Genomic DNA, 24575 nt, shown 5'->3' on the forward strand with positions numbered 1-24575 from the left:
TCCTCAAGCTACAAAATACAAAGAAACTCTTTGGGACTAAAAATAACTGTGTGCATGCACAGTTGAGGCAAATTCTGGACCAAAAGATACAAAAGACAAAAACAAAAACAACTCAGCTGCCACTTCTGAAGAGCAGGGAACAAAAACAGGGTGTTGGGAGCAAAAGCAGGGTACTGCGCATGCCTCCTGCACACAGCACCACCTAAGGGATGGGCAAGCCACCCAAGCCACCCCTCTGGCCTGACCCCTGGACACACCCCTGCCCTCACCCCATATAAGAGCAAGCAAGCAAGGGAACCTGTGGTTTGCTCTCACTTCCCCCTGCTACAGCAGCGGCCGCAATAAAGCCTTCCTGAATTTCTTGTCTGGCCTCTAGTCAATTTCTATCGATTGGGGAAGGCCAAGAACTCTGGTCGGTATCAGTGGAATAACCAGGTCTCCTCGAAGCCAACCCCACCCCCCACCCCCAGGGCCTGGGCCAGCGCTGGGCGGGGCTCTCCCCATTACCTCAGCCACAGCGACAACGTGACCGTATTAACAAGGTACCGCCGAGCATATCAATAAAGATTATCCTGATTAAAAAAAAAAAAAGTGGTGGTTAAAGGAGCCATTTTTCCTACTGCAAAAATCAGATCAAATAATCCAATGCGTGCCAAGTTTCTCTGGCAGGAAATGAGAAAGTAAGGGCCTGGGTTCAACTCCTGGACTGGCTACTTACTTGCTATGTGACCAAAGGTATATCACTGAGAATCTCTAAGTCTCAGTGTCCTCATTTGCCAAATAAGGGTAAGACCGCCTACCTCATTGGGTTGTTCTAAGGATTACATGTGATCATATATGTAACAGTGCCTGCCACATCATGGCAGATTTTTTTTTTTAACTTCTTTATTGGAGTATAATTGCTTTACATCGTTGTGTTAGTTTCTGCTGTATAACAAAGTGAATCAGCTATACGTATACACATATCCCCATATGCCCTCCCTCTTGCATTCCCCTCCCACCCACCCTATCCCACCCCTTTAGGTGGTCACAAAGCACCGAGCTGATCTCCCTGTGCTATGCGGCTGCTTCCCACTAGCTATCTATTTTACATTTGGTAGTGTATATGTGTCCATGCCACTCTCTCACGTTGTCCCAGTTTACCCTTCCCCCTCCCCAGGGCACTTAGCTTTTAATAGCTGTCACTACCAATCTCAGGAGTTTAAGGTGTCACATGACAGTATGTATAATGTTGCTTTTTTAAAAAATAAACTTTAATTTTTAGAACAGTTGCAGATTTACAGAAAAATTGAGTAGATGGTACAAGACACCTGTAGTGGTTTCCCCTATACGGTACATTTGGTACAATTAACAAACCAATATTGATAAATTTATATTAATTAAAGTCTAGTTTATTGAGATTTCCTTAATTTTTACCTACTATCCTTCTTCTGTTCTAGGATCCCATACAGGGATACCATATTATTTTTCGTTGTCTTGTCTCGTTAGCTCCCCTTAGCCGTGAAAATTTCTTAGGATTTCCTTATTTTTGATGACATTGCTTTTTATAATTATAACATGAATTTAGGGATTAAATAACACATCCTCCTCCAAATCCTCCCTTCCCCCACTCCGTGTCCCAGTGTCAGTAGTTAGAAGGCCAAAGCAGCTGTGGGCTTCACAGCTATGGTGCCAGAACTGTTTTTTGTTTGCTTGGTATCCTCGACAATTGACATTTGAACATGAGATCTTTCGTGACCAAAATAGTCAAAGTCAAGATAGTTAAGCCCTGTTCTGCCTGTTCAGTTTATATATTCATTTATTCATTCAAGTAATATTTGCTGAGCAACTATTATGTATCTACACTATGGTCTGTGCTGGGGCTGCAGCAGTGAGCAAAACAGGTCTGGGGTCCTTGCTTCCATGGAGCCTACATTTCAGTCAAAGAAGCAGACAAAAATCAAACTAATGAGTAAAATGGATATGTCCCGTGATATGTGCTACAAAGGAAAATAATGGAAATTGGAAATAACACTTTAGAAAGGGCAGTCTGGGGAGCTCACATCTGAAGTAGGAAAGGCAGGAAAGGGGATGAGGGTGCTAGAGAGAAAGAGCATTCCAGGCACAGAAAGTGGTAGGTGCAAAGGCTCTGAGGCAAGAAGGAACTAGCAGGGCACAGGAACTGATAAAAGCTGGAGCAGAGAGGAGCCAGAGATAAAGTTGGAGAGGTGGACATGTTGGGCAGCCAGATCGGTCTGAGTCTTACTGACGAAGGTAAGGAGTGTAGATATTATTGAAAGTGAAGTGGAAAGACAGTAAAGGAGATTCACCAGGGAAGTGATGTGATCAGATGTGGAAGAACACTGCTGCAGCTGTGTGGACTGTGGCTGGAAGGGACAGGAGTGACAAAGGGAGAGACTGGTTAGGGGACTGCTACCGTGATCTGCTTGAATAGGACTTGTAGTTTGCAACCCAAGAAGGAACACATTTTGAATTTATTAGCATAAAGATGGTTTTCAGATCCATGAGGATGAGTGAAATAACCTATGGAGAGGGTGTAACAAATTACCACAAACTTCGTGGCACACATTTATCCTCTAACGGTTCTGGAAATCTGAAGTCCGAAATCAGTTTCAATGGAATAAAATCAAGGTGCCAGCAGGACAAAGCTCCCTCCGGAGGCTCTAGTGGGGAATGCATTCCCATGCCTTTTCCAACTTTTTTTTTTTTTTAACATCTTTATTGGAGTATAATTGCTTTACAATGGTGTGTTAGTTTCTGCTTTATAACAGAGTGAATCAGTTATACATATACATATGTTCCCACATCTCTTCCCTCTTGCGTCTCCCTCCCTCCCACCCTCCCTATCCCACCCCTCTAGGTGGTCACAGAGCACCGAGCTGATCTCCCTGTGCCGTGCGGCTGCTTCCCACTAGCTATCTATTTTACGTTTGGTAGTGTATATATGTCCAGCTTTTAGAGCAGCATTCCTCCATCTCCAAAGCTAGCAGCTCAGCATCTTACTTCAGTTGTCACACAGCCTCCTTCTGTAGTCAAATCTCCCTCTGTCTCTATCTTATAAGAACATTTGTGATTACATTTAGGGCCAATCTAGGTAATCCAGTATAAACTTCCCATCTCGAGGTTTTTAACTTAATCATAGCTACAAAGTCTTTTTGCTATATAAGATAACATTCACAGGTTCAGGGACATGGAATCTATGGAGATATTATTCAGCACACCCCAGAGGGCAAAAGGGAGAAAAGGGCCCAGTTCAAGTCCTGGGTCATGCTAACATTTAAGTCAGAGGGAGAAGAAGGACCTAGCAAGAGACTGAGAGGGAATAGCCACTGAGGAATAAGCAAGGCTGGCAGGTCATGTTGTAGAGCCAAGGAACTAGAGGGGATCTAAAAGCAAGGAGCTGCCAATGGTTACTGAGATGTCAAGTAAAATAAAGATGGGGAAGAAGCCACAGGAAACGGAATCATTTCCATTATGATTATTATGGTTCTTATGGTTTTGATAACAGCAGATTGGGACGCAAAGTCGGGGTGGGGCAGGGCCCTCTGGATGGGAAGCCATTGGAATGGGTGGAGGGATGCATAGGGTGAGGTGATATAGACAATGTGTGGGCAGTACTTTCAGTTCTGCTATCAAGGGCCCAGAGAAACTGGGTTGGAGGAGGTTATGGAGTTAAAGGCAATGGCTCTTTGTTTGTTTTCTATTTTTAATGAAGGGTATTTTTGATGACTTCATGCAGGAGGGAAAACTGAAAAGTGAGGGAATGAAGTTCTTGGGAAAGCAAGAAGGGATGAGGTCCCGAGTTAAGGGAGAGTTTGGCCCTGCTAGGAGCAGGGACACTTCTTCTGTTGTAACAGGAGGAAAAGATGTGTATAAATGTGGTTGATTAGAATGAAGAAATGTGGTACATTTGAGGAAACAATGTCTGGGGAGAGTGTGTTATCTGTAGAGATATATTGTTACTTTGTTTCATTTCTTCTAACGAGTATAACTAGGATAGTTGCTAAATATCTAAAAGATAATTCTCCTTTAACTAAACATCTGCTCCAGGTAAAATAAATTACCTATCACTGTACCTGGGGTAGGGGGTTGGAAAAAAAACATGCAAATAGCCATCTTTATGATATGTGAAACTTTATTAGAAAGAGAAACAGTATAATCAAACTACTTTGTGGTTTCATTTTCATTAAAAAAATAACCTAAAAGGAAAAAACTTATAACTAAATAATTTGTTGTCTAGGTGAGTTATAAGTCTGTCATTTATCATGATTATTATTATGAAATCATACAGCCTACACATGTCTGAAAACTGTAGAGCACGTACTACAAAATCTCATTATCAGTGGTTAGCAGGCTGGAATTCAAAATCCTTGGGTACCATGTTGGATATGACATTCAAGCAGATTATGAACAGAACTATTAGCATTCGCATCCTGTTTTATGTAAGACTATAGCCTCTATCAAAATACCTGTTTCCCCTCACCAAGATGAAGATGAGAAGGTATGAAAAGTCCCTCCACCAGAGTATTTTTTAGGTCCTACTTGTTCACCTGGACAGCCAAATGATCCACTGTTAAGGCAGATGAACTAGTATCACTCATCTGGCAGCAGCGTGGGCTAAAGGCAATTTCTCAGTCTAGTAATAAATGTTGCTTTTATCAATCTTACACCTAAAGCTTAGGCATGCATATAGAGAGTATGGATTGCCTCGTAATGGGTTGAGTTTAGTTGTTCAATATTTTATTTTGTATTTGAGACTTGAAAACTGTAATACATATCTCAGAGCTGACTTGTTGGTTTGAAAAATTGCCACCAGGACAATTTTGCCTTTTCTTTTCTCTCCTCTTCCCATCAGAGGCTATGTTTTTAAGAGGCATGGACTCGAGGATTTTGTGAGATCCCTTCTCCTCCCAGCCAGTCAGCTGCATCGACTAATTCTTCCTGGTCTTTTTTTACATGATGAGACTGTCTTTATTCCATAAAAGATGGAGACTGGGGAAGATCCTCCTAACTGAATGAAAAATCAGACTCAAGATTCAAGGTCAGACTTGCCTCCTGCAAAGTCCTCCCTCCCCTTAGAAGCTCCCACTCAACTCTCAGGGAGTGTCTTGACTCACAGTGGGAGAACTAGCCTGCTATTTCAGATCCCAGCCCTCCACATTCTGAAATACAAATACAAATTCTCCAGCCAATTTTTGAAAATACAAGCATTGCCACAGAAACATCTTGTAAATATGTGTAACATGAAGTGAGTCGTAAACATTTAAGTATCTCTACAGGTTTGCATAAAAATGGCAGAATTTAAAAAAATGCATATAACTCTGCCTTTTGTAGCAAACAGTGCACAAGCTATTTATATGAAAGAGGAAAAGGCCAGGGGAGCTGCCTAAAGCCTCCAAAAAGTTCATTTGGTCAAATTCTATCAGCAGATACCGATTTAGACATTTTCATCAACTCCTCAGAAAGTCATTTTTCCTGGAACCACGAAGGGAAGCATGTTACATAACAACGTTGAAAAATCAGCGCCATTCAAGTTAGATGTCTGACGCAGTGTAACTCTTTCCCGAAATTGTCCATCTAGAGAATTTGACGGTTTGTCAAGGAAGCACTATCTAATCTAAGAATTATGAAAGAAAGAAAACAAAGATATCTTTCAGAGGGTCTTCCCACTTCAGCGAATTCATTCAGAGAACAGACTGGGTCAGTTTTCTCAGTCATGCCCACTCTTCCTTTTCTCTGTTTTATCCTGAGGATTATTCACAGCCCCTTTAAAATAAATAAATAGAAGCAAATTGCTTTGAATGTGTTCCAGAGGATCAGAGCCTGATCCAGGAACAGTGTCAGACTTCCTTGGTGAACGAGACCCCGGTCCATTTTCCCTGCTGAGGAAGACGAGCAGGTCACAGAGCATCCGTGGGGAGCGCACAGGACTGGACTTCCTGATATGCCACCCGCTTCCTTGCAGAGCACAGTGTGAGGGAGAGAATCACCGTGACAACCAGAAGGAGGAGTCCGATGATGAAAAGGATGACCAAGGCTGCTTTGGCTCCTCTGGGACCCAGATTCTTGCCGAAGAAGTAGAGCTGCTCCTTGCCAGGTTCTTCTGTGCAAAAGAAAAGTAAGGTGTCAGGCCTCTGCCTTTCCCTGGGGAGTGAATACTGACCATTCACGTGCAGGATTGGGGGAGGGTATCAATACCATTAGAGGGCGCTGTGGCCGGGTGGGACGCTCCTCCAGAAGGAGGCTTGGTGGAGTAAGGAATCCTGTTGTCTGGACAAAGAAGACAATTTGATGGTTTACAAACAATAGGAGTAGATTCTTTTCATGACATGAGTTGTTTCAGGAGTTATGTCATTTCACCAACAAAGACTTTATCCCACCAGTATCGGTAAGTCTTTGTTGGATACTCACTGTGCCACTTCATGCCAGTACACATGCTGTTCATACCCCATCCACATTGCAAGCTTCTGCTCACCTGTTAAGATTCATCTATGGAACCTTGGCTCATGTGTTCAAACTGTTAATCATTGCCTCCTGCTGCTGTCACTGAACCCTGCACTCTGCACTCTATCTTGGCATATGTCATATTCTATTATGGTTAAATGTCTGTCTCTCTTACTTGACTCTGAGCTCCTTGGGGAGCTCATGCCTCCTATGTTCTCATGCCTCCTATTTTCAGGGTCTACAGGAAGCCTGGTGCTATCTAAGTCAGCATCACCGACAGATAACAGTACCGATGTTTCGAAGGACTGTGTAGGTTGTCTCCATGCCAGCATGGATGTGGTCAGATACATGACAATGTAATAACCATGTCCCTGGGTGATCCACAAACAGTTCAATGGTTTGGAATGTCCCGGGAAAGAGGTCATATACATCTTCTCGGTAAGATTTATCTATCTGTGGAAAGAAGGGAATAATAAGGATAAGAGCAGAAATCAATAAAATCGAGAACAGGAACATCATAAAGATAAATCAAAGAAACCAAAAGCTGGTTCTTTGAACAGATCGATAAAATTGTTAAACCCTGTGGAAGCCAGCTTGTGATGGCCCCCAAGGATCCCTGCCTCCTGAAACTCATAACCTTTGTAGTCACCTCCTACATTGTCTGAGGGTTGGTCCTTGAAAGCAATAGCACATGGCAGAAGGCATGGCATTCTACTTCCAAGGGTCTTAGACCCTCTCACTCTCTCCCCTTGGATCATTCACGCTGGGGAAAGCCAGCTCCCATGTCATACCCACATGGTGAGGAACTGAAGCCTCTGGTCAATAGTCCTATGAGTGAGCTTGGAAGTGGATCATCCAGCCTCAGTCAAACCTGATGACTGTAGTTCCAGCTGACATCTTGACTGTAGCCTGATGAGAGGTGCTGATTCAGAACCAACTAACTAAACTATTTCCAGCCTAACCCAGAGAAATTGTGAGATAATAAGAGTGTGTTGTTTTAGGCCACTATGTTTTGGGGTGATGTGTTACGCAGCAATAGATAACTAATACAAACCTCTAGACAAACTGACCAAGAAAAAATTTAAAAAACACAAATTACAAATATCAGAGATGAAAGAAGAGATATCACTAAGACTTTATAGACATTAAAAAGGATAATAAAGGAATGTTATGAACAACTGTTTTGTCCATGAATTCTACAACTTAGATGGTATGGACAAGTTGCTTAAGATGAAAACTACCAAAGTTCATTCAAGAAGAAATAGATGACCTGAATAGATTATCTATTCAGATTAGATCTATTCAGGTTATCTGTTAAAGAAACTGAAATTATATCTATTAAAGAAACTGAAATTGTATTAAGACCTTCCAACAGATTAAACTCCAGGTCCAGATTGCTTCATTGGCAAATTCTACCAAACATTTAGAGAAAAAAATAATACCATTTCTAAAAAACTCTTCCAGAAAACAGAAGAGGACAGAACACTCCCAACTCATTTTATGAGGCCAGCATTAGCCCAATTCTAAAACCAGACGTATAATTTACAAGAGAAGAAAGCCATAACCGATATTCTTTATGAACATATATGCAAAAATCCTTAACAAAACACTAGCAAACTAAATCCAGCAATATATAAAAAAGGATAGTGCATCATGACAAAGTAAGGCTTAGCGGGGAATGAAAAGCTGGTTCAACATTTGAAAATCAGTCAATGTAATTCACCAATAGACTAAAGAAAATAAAATATGATCATTGTAATAGATGCAGAAAAAATAGGATTTAACATCTGTTCATGATTAAAACCCTCAGCAAACCAAGAATAGAAGGAAACTTCTTCAACCTGGTAATGGGGTCTACAAAAACCTACAGCTCACTTTATATTCAATGGTGAGTGACTGAATGCTTTCCCCCTAAGATTAAGAATAAGGCAGGGATCTCTACTTTTGCCACTAATATTCAACATTTTACTGGAGATCCTGGCTAGTGCAAGAACACCAAAAAGGAGTGGGGGTGGGGTGCATACAGATTGAAAATAAAGAAATAAAACCATCTCTATTCACAGACAACATGATTTGCCATGTAGGAACCCCCGCCCCCAAAAAATAACCGTCTACAAAAAGAAAATCTACAAAAGCTACTAGAATTTGTCAGCAAAGTTGCAGGATACAAGGTCAATTATACAAAAATCAGTTATATTTCTATATACTGGCATGACAATTAGAAATTGAAATAAAAAGAATACCATTTACACTATCACCAAAACCCATGATATTGGTAATAATCTAACAAAATATATGCAAGATCTGTGTGATGACAACTACAAAACATTGATGAAAAAAATCAAAGAAGTTCTAAACAAATAGAGAGATATGCCATGTTTGTGGATTGAAAGTCTCAATATTGTTAAGATATCAATTCTCTCCAAATCAGTGTACCGATTCAATGCAATCTCAATCAAAATCCCAGCACAATTTTAAAAGCTGATTCTAAAATTTATATGGCAAAGATCTAGAACAGCCCAAACAATCACCATCTGATTTCAAGACTTTTTATTACACTAAAGCAATCAAGACAGTGTGGCATTTAAGAAAGGACAGGCATATAAATCAATGTAATAGAACAGAGAGTCCAGAAATAACCCACATGTATATGATCAATATGATTTTGACACAGAGGGAGAAAGGATAGTCTTTTTGCTGAAAGGTGATGGAAGAATTGGACGTCTAGGGACTTCCTTGGTGGTCCAGTGGTTAAGACTCCATGCTTCCAATGCAGGGGGCATGGGTTTGATCCCTGCTTGGGGAACTAAGACCCCACATGCCGTGGTGCAGCCAAAAAAAAAAAAAAAGAAAGAAAGAAAGAAAGAAAAAAAAGAAAACTTGGATGTCTCTATGCAAAAAATAAACCTTGAACCACATATAAAAATTAAGATGGACCAGAGACCTAAATATAAAACCTAAAACCATAAAACTTCTAGAAGAAAATCTTTGTGACCTTGAGTTAAACAAAGATCTCTTAGACATGGCACCAAAAGCATGATCCATGAAAGAAAAAAAATGATAATTTGGACTATATCAAAATCAAGGATTTCTGCTCTTTGATAGATAACGTTAAGGGAATGAAAAGATAAGCCACAGACTAGGAGCAAATATTTACAGATCATATAGATAGAAAGGATTTGTATCCAGCATATATACAGCCCTCAAACTCAACAATAAGGAAACAAACAATCCAATTTAAAAATGGGCATAAAATTTGGACATCTCACCAAAGATTTGCAGATGGCAGATGGTAGAAAAGATAATCGGTATCATAGCCATTAGGAAAATTCAAATAAAAAACGAGATACCAGAATATACTTAAATGTTTGGCTAAGAAAAAATAAAGTAAGAATGGAAGATACCAAGTGCTGATGTGGATGTAGTTGTGGTCAAGTGGTACTCTCATATATTTCTGGTAGGCGTGCAAAATGTACTGCCTCTGTGGAAAACAGTTTGGCAGGTTTCATAAAGTTAAGCATCTACTTACCACGTGGCCTAGCAATCCAACCCCTAGATATTTTCTCAAGGAAAATGAAAACTTATGTTCCCACAAAAGCTTGTACACAAAGGTTTATAATGATTTTATTTTTAGTAACCCCAAACTGGAAACAACCCAAATGTCCCTCAGTGGGGGATCGGATAAACAAACTGCAATACAGCCATACGATGGAATATTGCTCAAAGATCGAATGGAAAAAATTGCCGTTACAACAAGGTGGATGCAATTCAAATGCCAATACAAAATGAAACAAGTCAGATTCATAATGCTACAGACTGTATGATTTCATTTGTATGACATTTCAGAAAAGGCAAAACTATAGAGACAAAAAATAGTTCAGTGGTTGCCAGGGGTTAAACATAGGGAAGTAGACGACTCTAGAGGGTGCAAAGGGGACATTTTAGGGGGTTGATAGAGGTGTTCCGTATTTTGATTAGTGTTGGTTACACCACTGTATGTGTTTATCACATCAGAACTGTATACTAAGTAGCGTGCATTTTACTCAGTGTAAACTATAGCTTAATTTAAAATATTTATGTATGTATATAAAATAATTTTTATATGTATGTAAAATAATTGTATGATTTTATAAATTCTACTAAATTTTATATATTTTAATATAATTTTTACAATGCAGATTGAAAAAGCCAAGTTCTGAAAAGCAGCATAGCCATTTAATATGTGAAACTAAAATCATTGTAGGTTTAAGATACTTGGGATCTTAAACTGTGTTGAATGAATATACAGAGGGGAGAGGATATTAGATGTTTCATTAGTCGCTGTTCATTCCTGTATAATTGGAAAAGGAGCAGTGCAGGTTTTCCCTGCAGATTAGATGTGATTATTCTTTTCTATTCTACTTCCTTGTAGACTGCACAGCTCTTGAGATGACAGAATATTTGGACCTTATCCCTGAGATTCTGATTCATCAGGTCTGGGGTGGAGCCTGGCAATCTGCTTCTTCAATGGCTCCCCAGGTGATTCAGCACAGCCAGCACCACCCATACGGTGTAGCTTGATGCTCGAAAGGCAGAAAGCCACACATGGTCCAGCCCAGCCCCCTAGGGCAAAAGTCAAGGTAAAATTTTGGGCCCAAGGCAAAGCTTGAAATATCTCCTTTACTAGAGAGGACTATTCTGTTGGCTAATCACAGAGAAAAGAAATGGAAAAAGGGAAGGGAAAGAGAAAAGAGAAAAGAAAAAAAAAAGAGGAAAAGGGACAAAATACTATGGGTACTTTCATATACGATACTCCAGGGTGGTCAGAATTATCCCCATATAACTGATGAGAAAACTCATCTGAAGCTCAGAGGTTTTTTTACTGTTGTGGCCTCTCCCGTTGCGGAGCATAGGCTCCGGACCCGCAGGCTCAGCGGCCATGGCTCATGGGCCCAGCCGCTCCACGGCATGTGGGATCTTCCCGGACCGGGGCACGAACCCGCGTCCCCTGCATCGGCAGGCGGACTCTCAACCACTGAGCCACCAGGGAAGCCCTCAGAGGTTTTTTTTTTTTTTTTACAAGCATAATAAAATACATATTAAGAAATATCTACCAGTGGAAGGACACAATCATATTTTTCTGTTCCATTCTCTAATATTCACTAACACCCCTCACAAGCCTTATTGCCAAATAACTCTCTTTTCACAATGGAAATATATTGAATCTGTTAGTAAGTCTTCCTCAAAACACTTTTCTTACACTTACCTTGAAAAGAAAGCTCTCAGCATGATAATGAATGGTGTGTATGTCCACTTCACTTCCTATTCCTAATAGATACCAGTTTGTCATTGTATTTTCTTTCATGATGAGGCCATGGAGATTCCCAAAAATCTTTCCATTAATAGCTAAGAAGGTAAAAAGAGAACAGCCTTTGATTAGTGATGATTACTTAATCTGGTTTTAGAACTGATTCAAGAAGATCTTTAGGTCACCCATATTTTCGTCTGCCTGGTAAACATGTAATAATCTCACTCACACTTGCCAATGTCCCCACCATCTAAGACCCTAAATTCAGAGTACTAAGAAATCCCTATAAAAGATAGCCAGAAAAGAGAAATAGTAGTTTGTTTTTAAAAGCTATCTCTTGGGTAGCAGTACATGTTGGTTGGAACATGCCAAATAGGCATATTCCCTTTATGGGGTGGATTACCGCCTCATGTGTGAGGTCGCCAGATTTATACCATTCTACAGTTGAGTGGACAAAAGCCAGAGAATTAAGTTTATATAAATCAAAACTGAAGCAATTAAAAGGTATTTCCTTAATATTTCACTTTCTGAGAACTAGTTTGGGGCAAGTTCCTAAACCTGGCTGAATCTCCAAAAAAAGGAAAACTTCACAAGTTGGGCTGACATGGCGGGGACGTTCACTCCTCCGCTTTCTACTAACTTTTTATTCTTTGCATCATGACACAACCAAATGAGTTACATTCATTAAAAAGAGAGAGCCTACTAAGAAACCTTTGGGAGAGGGAGGCAAAATTTTAGGGGAAAGAGTAGCTGAATCAGAGATCAGGCTACTATATTCTAATCAATGTTAGCAATCAACTAGCTCTGTTATCTTGGGCAAGACCTGTTTTTGCACACTTTGGGCCAAAAGGAGATCTCGGTGAGAGAGGATAGGTATGTCAATTAGAACACATTACTTACACTTAAAAAAAAGAAGTACCTTAAATTTCAAAGAATTAAATAACATAGACACATTAAAACAGAAATTTGGTGATGGTGTTTCATGTTCCAGAGACAGTTAAACCAGCCCCTCAAATTTGATCAACTAGAAGTTATCCTGTATTCTTACAGAAATATACCAAAAAGTGATAATTCATTTCCAAGGAATTACTTTACAGTCTGATAGTTTAGGGATCCCAGCATTCAGAGATACAGCTCCCTAAACAGTTGGTCCAAAACCTCATTGGATCTTGCGGGCAGCCAATCAATGGCTTGTCTGGTTCCCTCTGAAGGAAGGCTTTAGAGGACTTTCTTCAGTCCAGGTGCCCCTGGGAATAAAGAAGGGCTCAGAGAGGGAGGCTGGGACCTTGCACAGATTTCTGTGAGCTTATCTCGACAAGAGGGAGGCTGGGACCTTCCACAGATTTCTGTGAGCTTGTCTCCTTTTTAAACCTGTGATATACCATGCATTTTGTTGCTCTCCTCAAAATCATCAGAGGGTTTAAAATCTCGTGGATCTTTATTAAGATACTTCTTAATATTTTCATCCAGATACCAGGATTCATTCTCATTAAATACCAAAAACAAGAGAACAAATTCAGAGTCAACGTCGCTTCTTCTTCCCTTTTCATTCAACACTCCTTCCCTGCATGTAATCAGAGGACCCATCAAACCACTATAGGTATCCTGAAAGAAAAATAAACTGAATTAGAAGAGCCTTTGAATAATTTAATAACACTGATTAATTGCTTGTAAGAAAGTCATTGTAAAAATATGAAAAGACTATTGACCAAGGAATAAGTACTAAGAAATCCTGAAGAATAGGGTGATCTTTGTGAAAATTTAGGACTATTTCTAAAAATCTGCTAACAGTGAGCGCTTTTTTTTTTTTTTTTTTTTTGCCGTACGCAGGCCTCTCGCTGTTGTGGCCTCTCCCGTTGCGGAGCACAGGCTCCGGATGCGCAGGCTCAGCGGCCATAGCTCACGGGCCCAGCTGCTCCGCAGCATGTGGGATCTTCCCGGGCCGGGGCACGAACTCGTGTCCCCTGCATCGGCAGGCAGACTCTCAACCACTGCGTCACCAGGGAAGCCCAAGAGTGAGCTTTCTGAGGGCTGAGGCTGTGTCCTTCACTCATAGCTGAGTCTCCAGAGCAGAGCCCAATGTCTACTACATAGAAGGTGTTAAATAAATATTTGTTGAATAAACAAATGCTTATTTCTATTTTCCTGTGTGCTTTTCAAGTGAGACTGTATTTTTTTATAGAAGTGTAGTTCATTTACAATGTTGTGTTAGTTTCAGGTGTACAGCACAGTGATTCAGTTATGCATCTATACATATATATATAAATATATAATATTCTTTTTCAGATTTTTTCCATTATAGGTTATTACAAGATGTTGAATATAGTTCTCTGTGCTATACATTAGGTGCTTGTTTATCTATTTTATATGTAGTGTGTATCTGTTAATCCCAAACTCCTAATTTATCCCCCACCCCCGCTTTCCCCTTTGGTAACCATAAGTTTGTTTGCTATGTCTGTGAGTCTATTTCTGTCTTGTAAATATGTTCATTTGTATCATTTTTTTTAGATTCCACATACAAGTGATACCGTATGATATTTGTCTTTGTCTGTCTGGCTTACTTCACTTAGTATGATCATCTCTAGTTCCACCCATGTTGCTGCAAATGATGTTATTTCATTCTTTTTAATTACTGAGTAATATTCCATTGTGTGTGTGTGTGTGTGTGTGTGTGTGTGTATATATATATATATATATATATATATATATATATATATACCACATCTTCTTTATCCATTCATCTGTTGATAGACATTTAGGTTGCTTCCATGCCTTGGCTATTGTAAATAGTGCTACTATGAACATTGGGGTGCGTGTATCTTTTTGAATTAGAGTTTTCATCTTTTCTGGATATATACCCAATAGTGGGATTGCTGGGTCATATGGTAACTGTATTTTTAGTTTTTTAAGGAACCTCCATACTGTTCTCCATAGTGGCTGCACCAATTCACATTCCCACCAACAGTGTAGGACGGTTCCCTTTTCTCCACACCCACTCCAGCATTTATTATTTGTAGACTTTTTGATGATGGCCATTTTGACTGGTGTGAGGTGAAACCCAAGTGAGACTGTATTTATAGGTATATACAGATGCTTATATTCCACATCGTATGGGTAAAAGTTAGCTGGATGATTCAGGAATTGATATGAGCCCATGGATGACTTCCATGTCAACTTACTCAGCCCTGAGATTTCTTTTGATGGAAAACTCCCACATTTTCAACTGCATATTAGCTATTCTACCTGGATGTACCTCTTGCAATAATTCAATCTGCTAAGCATTTCTAAAGTGAATTTTAGTATTTCCCTCAAACCATTTCCTTCTCCTGAATTCTCTATTTCTGCTAATAGCACTATGATATTCCTTGTCATTTAGTTCAGGAAACTTGATTTCAGTGTTTACTTCCTCCATCTTCCTCACTCCATCCCATCTCATTTGCTATCAAATCTTACATTTCTTTTCCCTTCACAATGCCTCTCCATTCTGTGACTTCCTTTCCATTCTATCTGCCATCCTTCTAGTGTAGGATATTAATACCTCACCCTGGACTAGAAATTGGCTCCTCTCTGGTCTCTGCTCTCCGCACCTCCAGCGCATCCTGTTGACAACCATCAGATTAATGTCATCACTCCCATATCTAGAGGTCTTCAGTGACTTTCCAGTGATGGTCCTACTGAATAAAAGACTAATCCTCGACAGGTCCTGAAGCCCCTCATGTGCTCTCCCAGTGGACTTTACTAGCTTATGCTCCCTTGCTGCTTTCCTTTTCTACCCTAGATGATAGCCGCATGGGACTCTCAACGTTTCCCAAACACACCTTCTACTTCCCTATTTTCAGCTTGACTCATGATGTTTTCTCTTCCTAGACTCTCTTCCCAATGCCTCCTCTATAGCCCTGCACTCCTATAAAACTCACCAGATTCAGAGTTGTAGTATCATTATGGGTGTGCACACGTATTATTTTCCCCGAAGATGATAAGTTCCTTCAAGACAAGAATATTTGCAGCCCTCATAGTACTTGGTGGGGTCATTTGCGCATCACAAGGGCTCAATAAATATTTGTTGGGATGCAGAAAGGAACCAACACATAAATGTGGGTTTCCCATAATTCTAATATGTAAGTTTCTTTTTCAAGGGTCCGGTATGTTTCTCCTGAACTCTTGTGCTCTCCAATACAACTCAAGGACATTAATGCAGCCATCTAATATTTAAAATGAAGGCTAAGATAATCCCTCACTTTTTAGAATAATGGGCAATGTTTACATTTTATATCAGATATGACCTTAATTTGGACTTCGATTTATGAAGTATAATTCTAGACTAGTTGTTTTATATACACATACCTGATTCAAGTTCAATATTGAATCTTTGCCTTTAATTTCTAAGTAAAGTTAGCCTATTTATCATTCAAATATTTTGTAGTTTCAGTTACCAAGTTTACCTGGAGTGTGTTTTCTTTCCTGAGCCCTTTTTCACACATCAAAAACCATGGTATAAATTAAATTAAAAATATATATTTATTTATGATTATCTATTTTACATATCCACTCTTGCTTCAAACTACCTTGTAAGTTCTAAATTTGGTAATTGAAACATTGAGATTTTATTTTTTTCCCCGTATACTTTAGATCAAGTGTTGGCAAACTTTGTTTTTGTAAAGCACCAGATAGCAAGTATTTTTTACTGTGTGACCCATACAATTTCCATCACAACTACTCAACTTCATCATCAATAGTGCAAACTAACAGGCATGGCCATAGTTTGAGACCCCTGCTCTAAACCAATACACCTCTTCACATATACCCAGCATAGTTGTGATAACTTGAAGAGTCAGCTTAAAGCCATATCACTTTGAGCATTTTGGTGGTTCTCTCCACCTTACCTTCACAAAGTTTACTGTTGAATAGTAAACCCATGGAATACAATTTGGGTCAGATGGCCCTGGACCGGACCTTTTAGGGACATTCCATCTGTAAGTTTTTATTTCTCCTGAAACAAATGAGAAGAAATAGAAAAAAAATTTGTTCATGTTACCTCTGTTCCAGACAATTTATCTGAAGAAATAGAAACAGATACTTCGTATATTTTGGTTAAAGTTTATTGCTGAGTAGAATTGCCCATTCATTAGAAATGTTTCCATTAAATTCACATCCTGATTTTATGCAGGTTCAAAATGATAGATTTTCATTTCAGACTATAGCCTTCCATCTTAGTTTGCCTTTTCTATTATCAACTGATGTTTATTCAGGAAATGAAGACTTATTTTACACCTCAATGTTGTTTTTCCTCAAATTTTGTGTCTTTTTCCTAAGAGTTATGCTTGAGCATGCTTGAGTTACTGTGGGCCTCAGCCTTGGCTTCTTGTGGAATCAGCAGGGAGCTTTGTAAACTCTCACTGCTCAGGCCTCATCCCAAACCAATGAAATTAGAGTATCTGGGATCTGGTACTAGGGTACCAGTATATTCCTTAAGCTTCTCAGGTGATTCTAATGTGCAGGCAGGTGAGATCTAGTTGGAACCAGAGAGAACCAGAGAGGCCTAGTTTCAAATCCCAACCCTAATGACTTGTTTTCACTCAACCTTGACAAGCTACTTAATCTCACTGACTTTTAGTTTCCTTATTTGTAAAGTGGATTAGTTATCCCAGTTTTCAAATTGTTGTGAGGATTAAATGAAATAAAATACCTAGAATAGTGCCTCACGTTGAAGGCAGTCAATAATTGCTAATCTGTATGTATACTAATAACAAATACATGCACTCCCTCTTGTGAGGCCCCATATCTGTGCATCCCCTGGGGCTGACCCAGAGCCTTGCAAAGGAGTCATAAACATATTCATGAATTATCAAGATAATCACGTTGTAAAAGGCTCATTTAAATGGTTGTCTCCTTTTGAACTGTGTCCCTTCCCCGCCCTATCAGGACAAGCAACCTACAGCTGAATGTGAGGCACAAAGCAAAACAAAAGTAATGCTTACGTGAAACTTTGCTCCAGGTTTGCTCGTGCACCAGTTGGTTAGCGATATAATTTTAGGTCTAGTTTCCATGATTTCATTATAGCCCCTGTGCCTTGGTAATCACAAGATAAACAACTGATATTTAGCTTTCTAAATGCAAGTGACTACAGGGATGGTGTTAAAGTTGAAACAATCCATCGTCTACCCCAGCTGGGAGCCCAGCTCTCAACAAAAAGAGGATGCGAAGTAAATGTTTGTTGAGTGATTTAATAAAAAGGAGAAGAAGAAGAAGAAGAGGAAGGGGGAGAAGAAGGAGGAGAGGAAGAGGAAGGAGGAGAGGAAGAGGAAGGAGAAGGAGGAGAAGAAGAAAGAGAAGGAGAAGAAGGAGGAGGAGGAAAGGAGAAGGGGAAAGGGAGGAGGAGGAGAAAGTGGGGGAGGAGGAGGAGGAGGAGAAGAAGAAGAAGAAGAGGAAGAGGAAGAAGAAGAAGAAAAAGAAGAGGAAGAGGAAGAGGAGGAAGAGGAAGAAGAAGAGGAAGAAGAAGAAGAAGAAGAAGAAGAAGAAGAAGAAGAAGGAGGAGGAGGAGGAGGAGGAGGAGGAGGAGGAGGAGAAGGAGAAGAAGAAGGAGAAGAAGAAGAAGGACGGGGAGGAGGAGGAGGAGGAGAAAACTGATAGGGGCTTACTTTTCTTAAAATGCTAGTTTGCTCTCTTCATCGCATGCATGCCCTGATTAAACTTTCTTCTCCAAGTTGCCTGGACTTCCTGCACAAAGTTAGTTTATTGCTCCTACATTTAATCTCTGGGTTCTTCCAAATCTTTCTGCCTTATTAGAGACCCTTGTGGGGACTGAATCCCTCTGAGTTCCAGTAAAAAAATAGTAATAATTTCTCCTTTGCCATGCTCTAAACACTTTTCTCCCTACTCTCATAACCCTCACATCTAGGACTCTTGGAAGGCCAGTCAGCATAGAGAAGTTGTGTCCCTTGCCACTCTTCACCACCAGGGCACAACAGCCTGGGAGGGGTCACACCAGCTTACCCACAGCCCTACCAGAGCTCCACATTCCCCATGGCTAATAGGCACCTTTCTTCCTCACTCTAGAGTTGCTTTCAACCATCAAAAATAAATATATTTAATAGCTTTTTTGATCCATTTTAAACCATTTCCCTCTTCATCAAAGCAAGACACATCCATTATAGAAAACCTAGAAGGTATAAAAAATGTGAGGAAATAGAAAAGATGATCACTCTGCTGTTTAAAATACCACCACAAAGATAAAACCATTATTAACATTTTGGCTTATTTCCCTTCTGGTCTTTCTTCTATGCTTGTATTTTGCTTAACAAGTCTTTCCCATGTTATTAAAACTTTCTTAAATGTCATTTAATGATTGTACAATGGTCCATTCTAAGAATATTCCAAAATTGACTATCTCTCTGTAGATAGACATTTAGATGTTCATGAGAAGTTTCTTGAAGCAGCTTCTGATACTGGGAGTAGGGAGTGGCAGAAGTTGGGATAGTAGCCAATAACGATTTTCCTTCCCACAACCCAACCTTGAATAGATACCTTACTAACTTTTTCTAGTGATGCATTAGATTGTTTTCTTTTCTTTATACTTATTTAAATTTTTAAAATTTTATATGACCTTTATTGCAATTATATAGCATTATTATAATGCTATTGTGTATTCATCAGAGGTAAAATGGAATATAACTCCCCTGTAATTATACCTATGGTTGCTATCAATTTCATAACTGAAGGTCACAGGGGCTCTTGACATTTATCACAAGCATACTTTAACTGTGTAAATATTATGGAAGCTCCTTAAATTGTGAGCTCTTCTCTCCCTTCATTGCATCTTTTAAAAGCCAGTTGGAGTTCTATCTCCTTTACAAAGTCTTCCCTAATTTTTCCTAATTAGACAATCAGTCTTCACGGGTTTTCCTTCTCTGAAATTTTATCAACACTCTCAGATATATTCTTGAAATTCTTCACCACTTAGAATTTCATCTTGCGTAATCTGCACTCTTGCTGAAATGATTCATCTTTTTTTCTTTCAAACTCATTTTAAGCATCTTGAGAGAAATGTGTGGTTAAGAGCTCAGGTCCTGAAGTCAAACAAACTGAGTTCCGCTATTACTAACGTCTGACGTGGTTAAGTTCTTGACTCCTCTTTGCTTCAGTCACCTGTTAAATGGGCATAACTACCATACTTCATCAATTACAGGATGCACATTTTTCACAATTTAGCACATCTGATGTCAGGATGTATCTTTCAATCAGTGGCATGTTAAAGTTTAATTGGCAGCATGTTTTTTCTTTTCTTTCTTTAGTAACAGATAAAGTAATCATGGCCATTACAATTGATGGTATCAGGTTAAATGAAATATGTTAGTGTCTACCTCCCCGGGTTATTTTAAGGATAAATGAGTTTAAAAATTTTTGTTTTAAATGTAAAAGCTGGCACAATGTTAACACTGAATATGTGTTAGCTGTTATGTCTTAATACCCTTTAAGGTTCCTAATGGAGCTGTAGGAACTCCATAAGCACTTGGTCATTGGATGAATGGTGATTTCATATTGGGGTAATGGTTGGAACACATTGACATTACAATGAGCTCTCCAAAACCCTTCAGAGTTCAGAAAAGATCAGAGAAGAGTTGAGTCTGCAGTATTCATCAGGATGGAGCAGATCTGTGGGGTAAGTTACCTGGCTTTGTGACAGGCACTGGGAGTCCCTTCCCACTCTCCATGTCCTCCACTCCGTGGGCTGAGATGGAGTAGGGCCGACTGGCCTTGTTCATAAATATGATCAGGATGGAGTCGCCCACCTCAGCATGAATCATTGGGCCTAAAGGCAAAACACAGACCTGTGTGCATTGTGGTTGCTCTTTTCAACATTGGTGTAATTTACATGTAGGTAGTATTTGACAAAATAAACGAAGGTTAGCACCGTTATTAGTGTATTTCCTCTAGAGGGAGATATTGATAGCATTAAATATCACGTCATGTTTGGCGATTGCACCAGCCTGGGTTCAAATCCTGCCTCCTTTACTTACTTATTGGAGAGGTCTTGAGTAAGTTAAGTGACCTGAGTCAACTTCCTTATCTGTAACATGAGTTTAATAACACCTTTCTCAGAGGGTTACAGTAAGGATTGAAGCACAGTAAATACTCAATAAATGCTTAAACTTTTATATTGCTGAGACATACTCTCCAGGAAAAGCTATAGCCACAGGACATGGTGACTTTTTTTGTTTGTTTGTTTGTTTTTATTTCAGAAACAAGTGCCCGTTTTGTTATCATTAAGGGATTGGAAAACAAATGACTATGAAAATATAATGTCAATTAAAAAATTTTAAATTAAAATATATGTATATTATATATATATATAATTCCATGCATACTAATGATGTAGGATATGGTGACTTTCAGTTGTAATCCCTCTGTGTGTAACCTTTGGTAAGCCTAAAACTACTCATTATCTGGTTAATGGATATAATAGTGAGGATGCAATGAAATGATGTGTATAAAAGGGATTTCTAAGATAACAAAATTAAAACATATGTATTGATGTATGACCAATACAGTGATTTCACTAATGCATGTCCAAATGTCCAATGCTGTTTCTCAGTATTTGGATACCTGCATGAGGCATGTGCTTTTCAGCACCTCATGTGTACACATTTCTGTTACAAGCAACCAGCCTGAGTGCCAGTGGAAATAGGCCCACACATCTCTGAAGAGGCCTGCACCCACGTTACTGTGGGATGACCCTCACCTATGACAGGTGCCTCTTGGTGCCCAGAATGTGCCACAAACCTAGTTTGCTCAGCCACACTGACAAAGTTTCATACACAAAGGGGTCTGCACAAGGCATTGCTTGAGAGAGGTGGAAACAGACTTCCATCTTGGAAGCACATCAGACCTAATCTCAGTGGTTCTCAATATGTGTTTGCATTCTACCTTCACAGGGAGATACACCACGGTTGAGAGTCAGACCACACCCATCCATTCTTCACTGGTTCAAACCATGGTTTTAATTGCTCTTCTGAGAAATGTAGTTGGCTGTCCATATGAGTGGATGCAGAGTCCACGGATACGGAGGGCCAACAGCACTAAGCCATTTAATATAAGAGACTTGAGCAGCTTGGTACCCATGGAGGTCCTGGAACAAATCCCCTGTGGATACCAAGGGATAACCTTACTGATGAAAGGCCTAAATAAATCTAAAATTTGTTGGACTATTATTGTCTTCAGAAGAAATATTTAGTATGAATCAGAAAGTGTCTGAAAAGCACTCTTTTAATGATAAATCTAGAAAAGAAAAATCTAGGCATGTTTTTAAGCAGTAGTTTGGGGTAGAGTTACAGATGGGGCATGTGCATACATATGTTAAGATCACTATTTATGTATACACGACCACGTAAATTGCACATGCCTTGCTGGATTGGTGAGAGGGAGCAGATGCTTTCTGATTTACCGCCTGGTGGGTCACAGGGAACAGTAATGACCAGAGGCGGGCCTGTCCCGTGCCCTTTGCAGCTTCAGGAATGCAGACCTCTCCCTGAGCTGCAGAAAATGAATAGATGGGCCTCCCGCTCCACTGGCTGAAGTGCTGCTGGGCTTGCCTCTGATGAAGTCGCTGGTTTGTGTCATTTTACTGAGCAAACCAAACCGGGGCTCTTGGGGGGTGGGGGTGCAGCCCAGCCGCCTCCGCAACATCAGCACCCTTTCTTCAGAGATCTGTCCACACACAGGGCTCAAAAGAAGGAATGTTCCCGTGGGAGATTACTCATTTGGTATGACAAACAAGCTTGGGAGCTGATGTTAATAGATGGTGAAGATGGACGGGCTGTCTCATAATTTATGAATCTAGTAACCTCGTGGTGCCTTATTTTAATAATAAAACACATTACAGCCTTACTATTTATATAAGTTGCCTTGTACTTTTAAAAATGGAGACGGATTTCTAAAAGTCCTCTAGATTAGCCCTCTGCTTTAAGATGGCATCTTCGTAATGGAGTCAGGTTTGGTGATGCTCAGGTGAAGAAAAGTGGGGAAGGTTAGCAGGAAGAGCTTATCTGATCTCCAGGTCAGGTAGCCCACACAGGCAGAGTCGGTTCTGAGAAGGCCAGGAGTTAGGGCCCCTGGAACTGAATCTAGGCCATTCACCCAAGCACCTCTCTTAAGTAAGGGGTTCCTCTTTTGTCAGAATGATTTTCATGGTGTGTTGGTAAGGCGCTGTGCATGGATGATTGAGAACTTTGGTGAAGTTATGCAAACACTCTGCCTGCTGTTCTGAGGCATCAGCTTGTTTCAGATGAAAATTTCCTGGCTCAGCAGAGGGGTGGCAAAGGAACTTCAGGGCAACAGGTACTGGTTAGACTGCCCTGATGATATGAATTCCTGTTTGCGCATCATCTGGTAGTCTTCTTACGGCTACTGTCTGTATGAGCTGGGCATGCAGCACACTCCCTGATAACGGGAGAGCAGGAAGCTGTCCTACTTGGATGAATGCAGTCAGGCTGCTCTGTTCCTTCCATCCCTTCTTGGGCAGAAGTCTAACCAGACGTGTGTGTGTGTGTGTGTGTGTGTGTGTGTGTGTGTGTGTGCTGGCAGTGCACAGCTGCGATCTGTGCCATACCCAGGAGTGCCAAGTGTTCCTCTTGTGGCGGTTGGGCTTTGATCTCCACAAATTCTCCATTGGTGTATTCCCTGTAAACCACTTTCTTGTACTGAGAGCCAATCCAGTTTTCAGTGTGGTTCATAAATATATCTCCATGTCTGCAAATCAGAAGCAACAGGAATTAAAGTTGTTAGAGGGTAAGAAAATCCTTGAGTGCTTCTGCATGATTCGGGGGTGCACTGGAGCAGTGCTTCCCAAATTTGGCAGCAATCAGGATCTCTGTGGGGAGCTGGTTTTTTGCACCAGGCTCTCGGGGAGTGGGACCAGGATTCTGCATTTGAAAGCATCTCTGGGTGCTCAGATGTAGTCAGTCCGGCACTGGACTATGGTCCACTCTTGGGAACCATTGCTCTAAAGCCCTACTGGCACTCAATCCCTGACCAGCTTTAGTTAGAGACTCATAAGAGCCCTTTGAGGTTGCACTTCTCTTCTTGGAACTAACTAACCTCACACACATGCTCACCCATGCACATACACACACATTCTACCACCCTGCATTCCTCCAGATTTTATATGTCTCATTCTGTACCTTGTTATGCTTTTCCATTTTAAAGAGCTCAAGAAAGTCTGTGGGTTGTGTATTGTGCACATACATACAAATAGATACATATATTTTGGCCACGTTGCACGGCTTGCAGGATCTTAGTTCCCTGATCAGGGATTGAACCTGGACCCCAACTGTGAGAGTGCAGAGTCCTAATCACTGGACCATCAGGGAATTCCCTAAATATAGATACAGTTGATTCTTGTTATTCACAGTAGTTACCTTCTAGAGAGTCACCCCAAACACTGAATTAACAAATACTGAACCATTTTTCCTAGGGGAAACACCGGGTTAGGTTCCTTAGAACCTCGGGTCACAATATTTTCATCAACAGATCAATGTATAACCTTGTTTGATGTGTGTTTCTGTTTAAAGACATCTTATGCAATAGATATTGCTGATCCATAAATACTGAACTCATGGCCAATAGTACTATGACTCATGCCTGAATGAAGCTTATCTAGCACCTGTATTTACTCTGTAAGGGCACATTACAGCCTTCCCGTGCTAAGGGACCCTAGACAGCACTTCAGTCCCAAGCTGGGGGAGCCATTTTAAACAGCTAAATCACCAACAGAAAGCACAAAGACGAAAAAAAAAGTGGCACTAAATAGATGACCAAGAGGACACTTGCTTCTGTAGGAGAGCTGAAA

The 24575-nt window shown here is 40.2% G+C and overlaps 1 protein-coding gene across 1 annotated transcript in view; it reads right to left on the minus strand.

Moving 5' to 3' along the window:
- Positions 1-5900: 5900 nt before the first annotated feature.
- Positions 5901-24575, minus strand: part of HEPHL1 (hephaestin like 1) — a gene marked incomplete at both ends in the record, with an annotated part of 93483 nt that continues 74808 nt past the window's right edge. Inside the window, 8 exons of the mRNA XM_082845207.1 lie at positions 5901-6103; positions 6199-6270; positions 6735-6897; positions 11690-11829; positions 13114-13336; positions 16615-16721; positions 20400-20540; positions 23337-23476. Coding sequence (XP_082701333.1) covers positions 5901-6103; positions 6199-6270; positions 6735-6897; positions 11690-11829; positions 13114-13336; positions 16615-16721; positions 20400-20540; positions 23337-23476 — 1189 coding nt within the window. The remainder of the gene's footprint in view (positions 6104-6198; positions 6271-6734; positions 6898-11689; positions 11830-13113; positions 13337-16614; positions 16722-20399; positions 20541-23336; positions 23477-24575) is intronic.

This window comes from Leucopleurus acutus (assembly GCF_964270905.1).
Source record: "Leucopleurus acutus genome assembly, chromosome: 8".
NCBI lineage: Eukaryota > Metazoa > Chordata > Mammalia > Artiodactyla > Delphinidae > Leucopleurus > Leucopleurus acutus.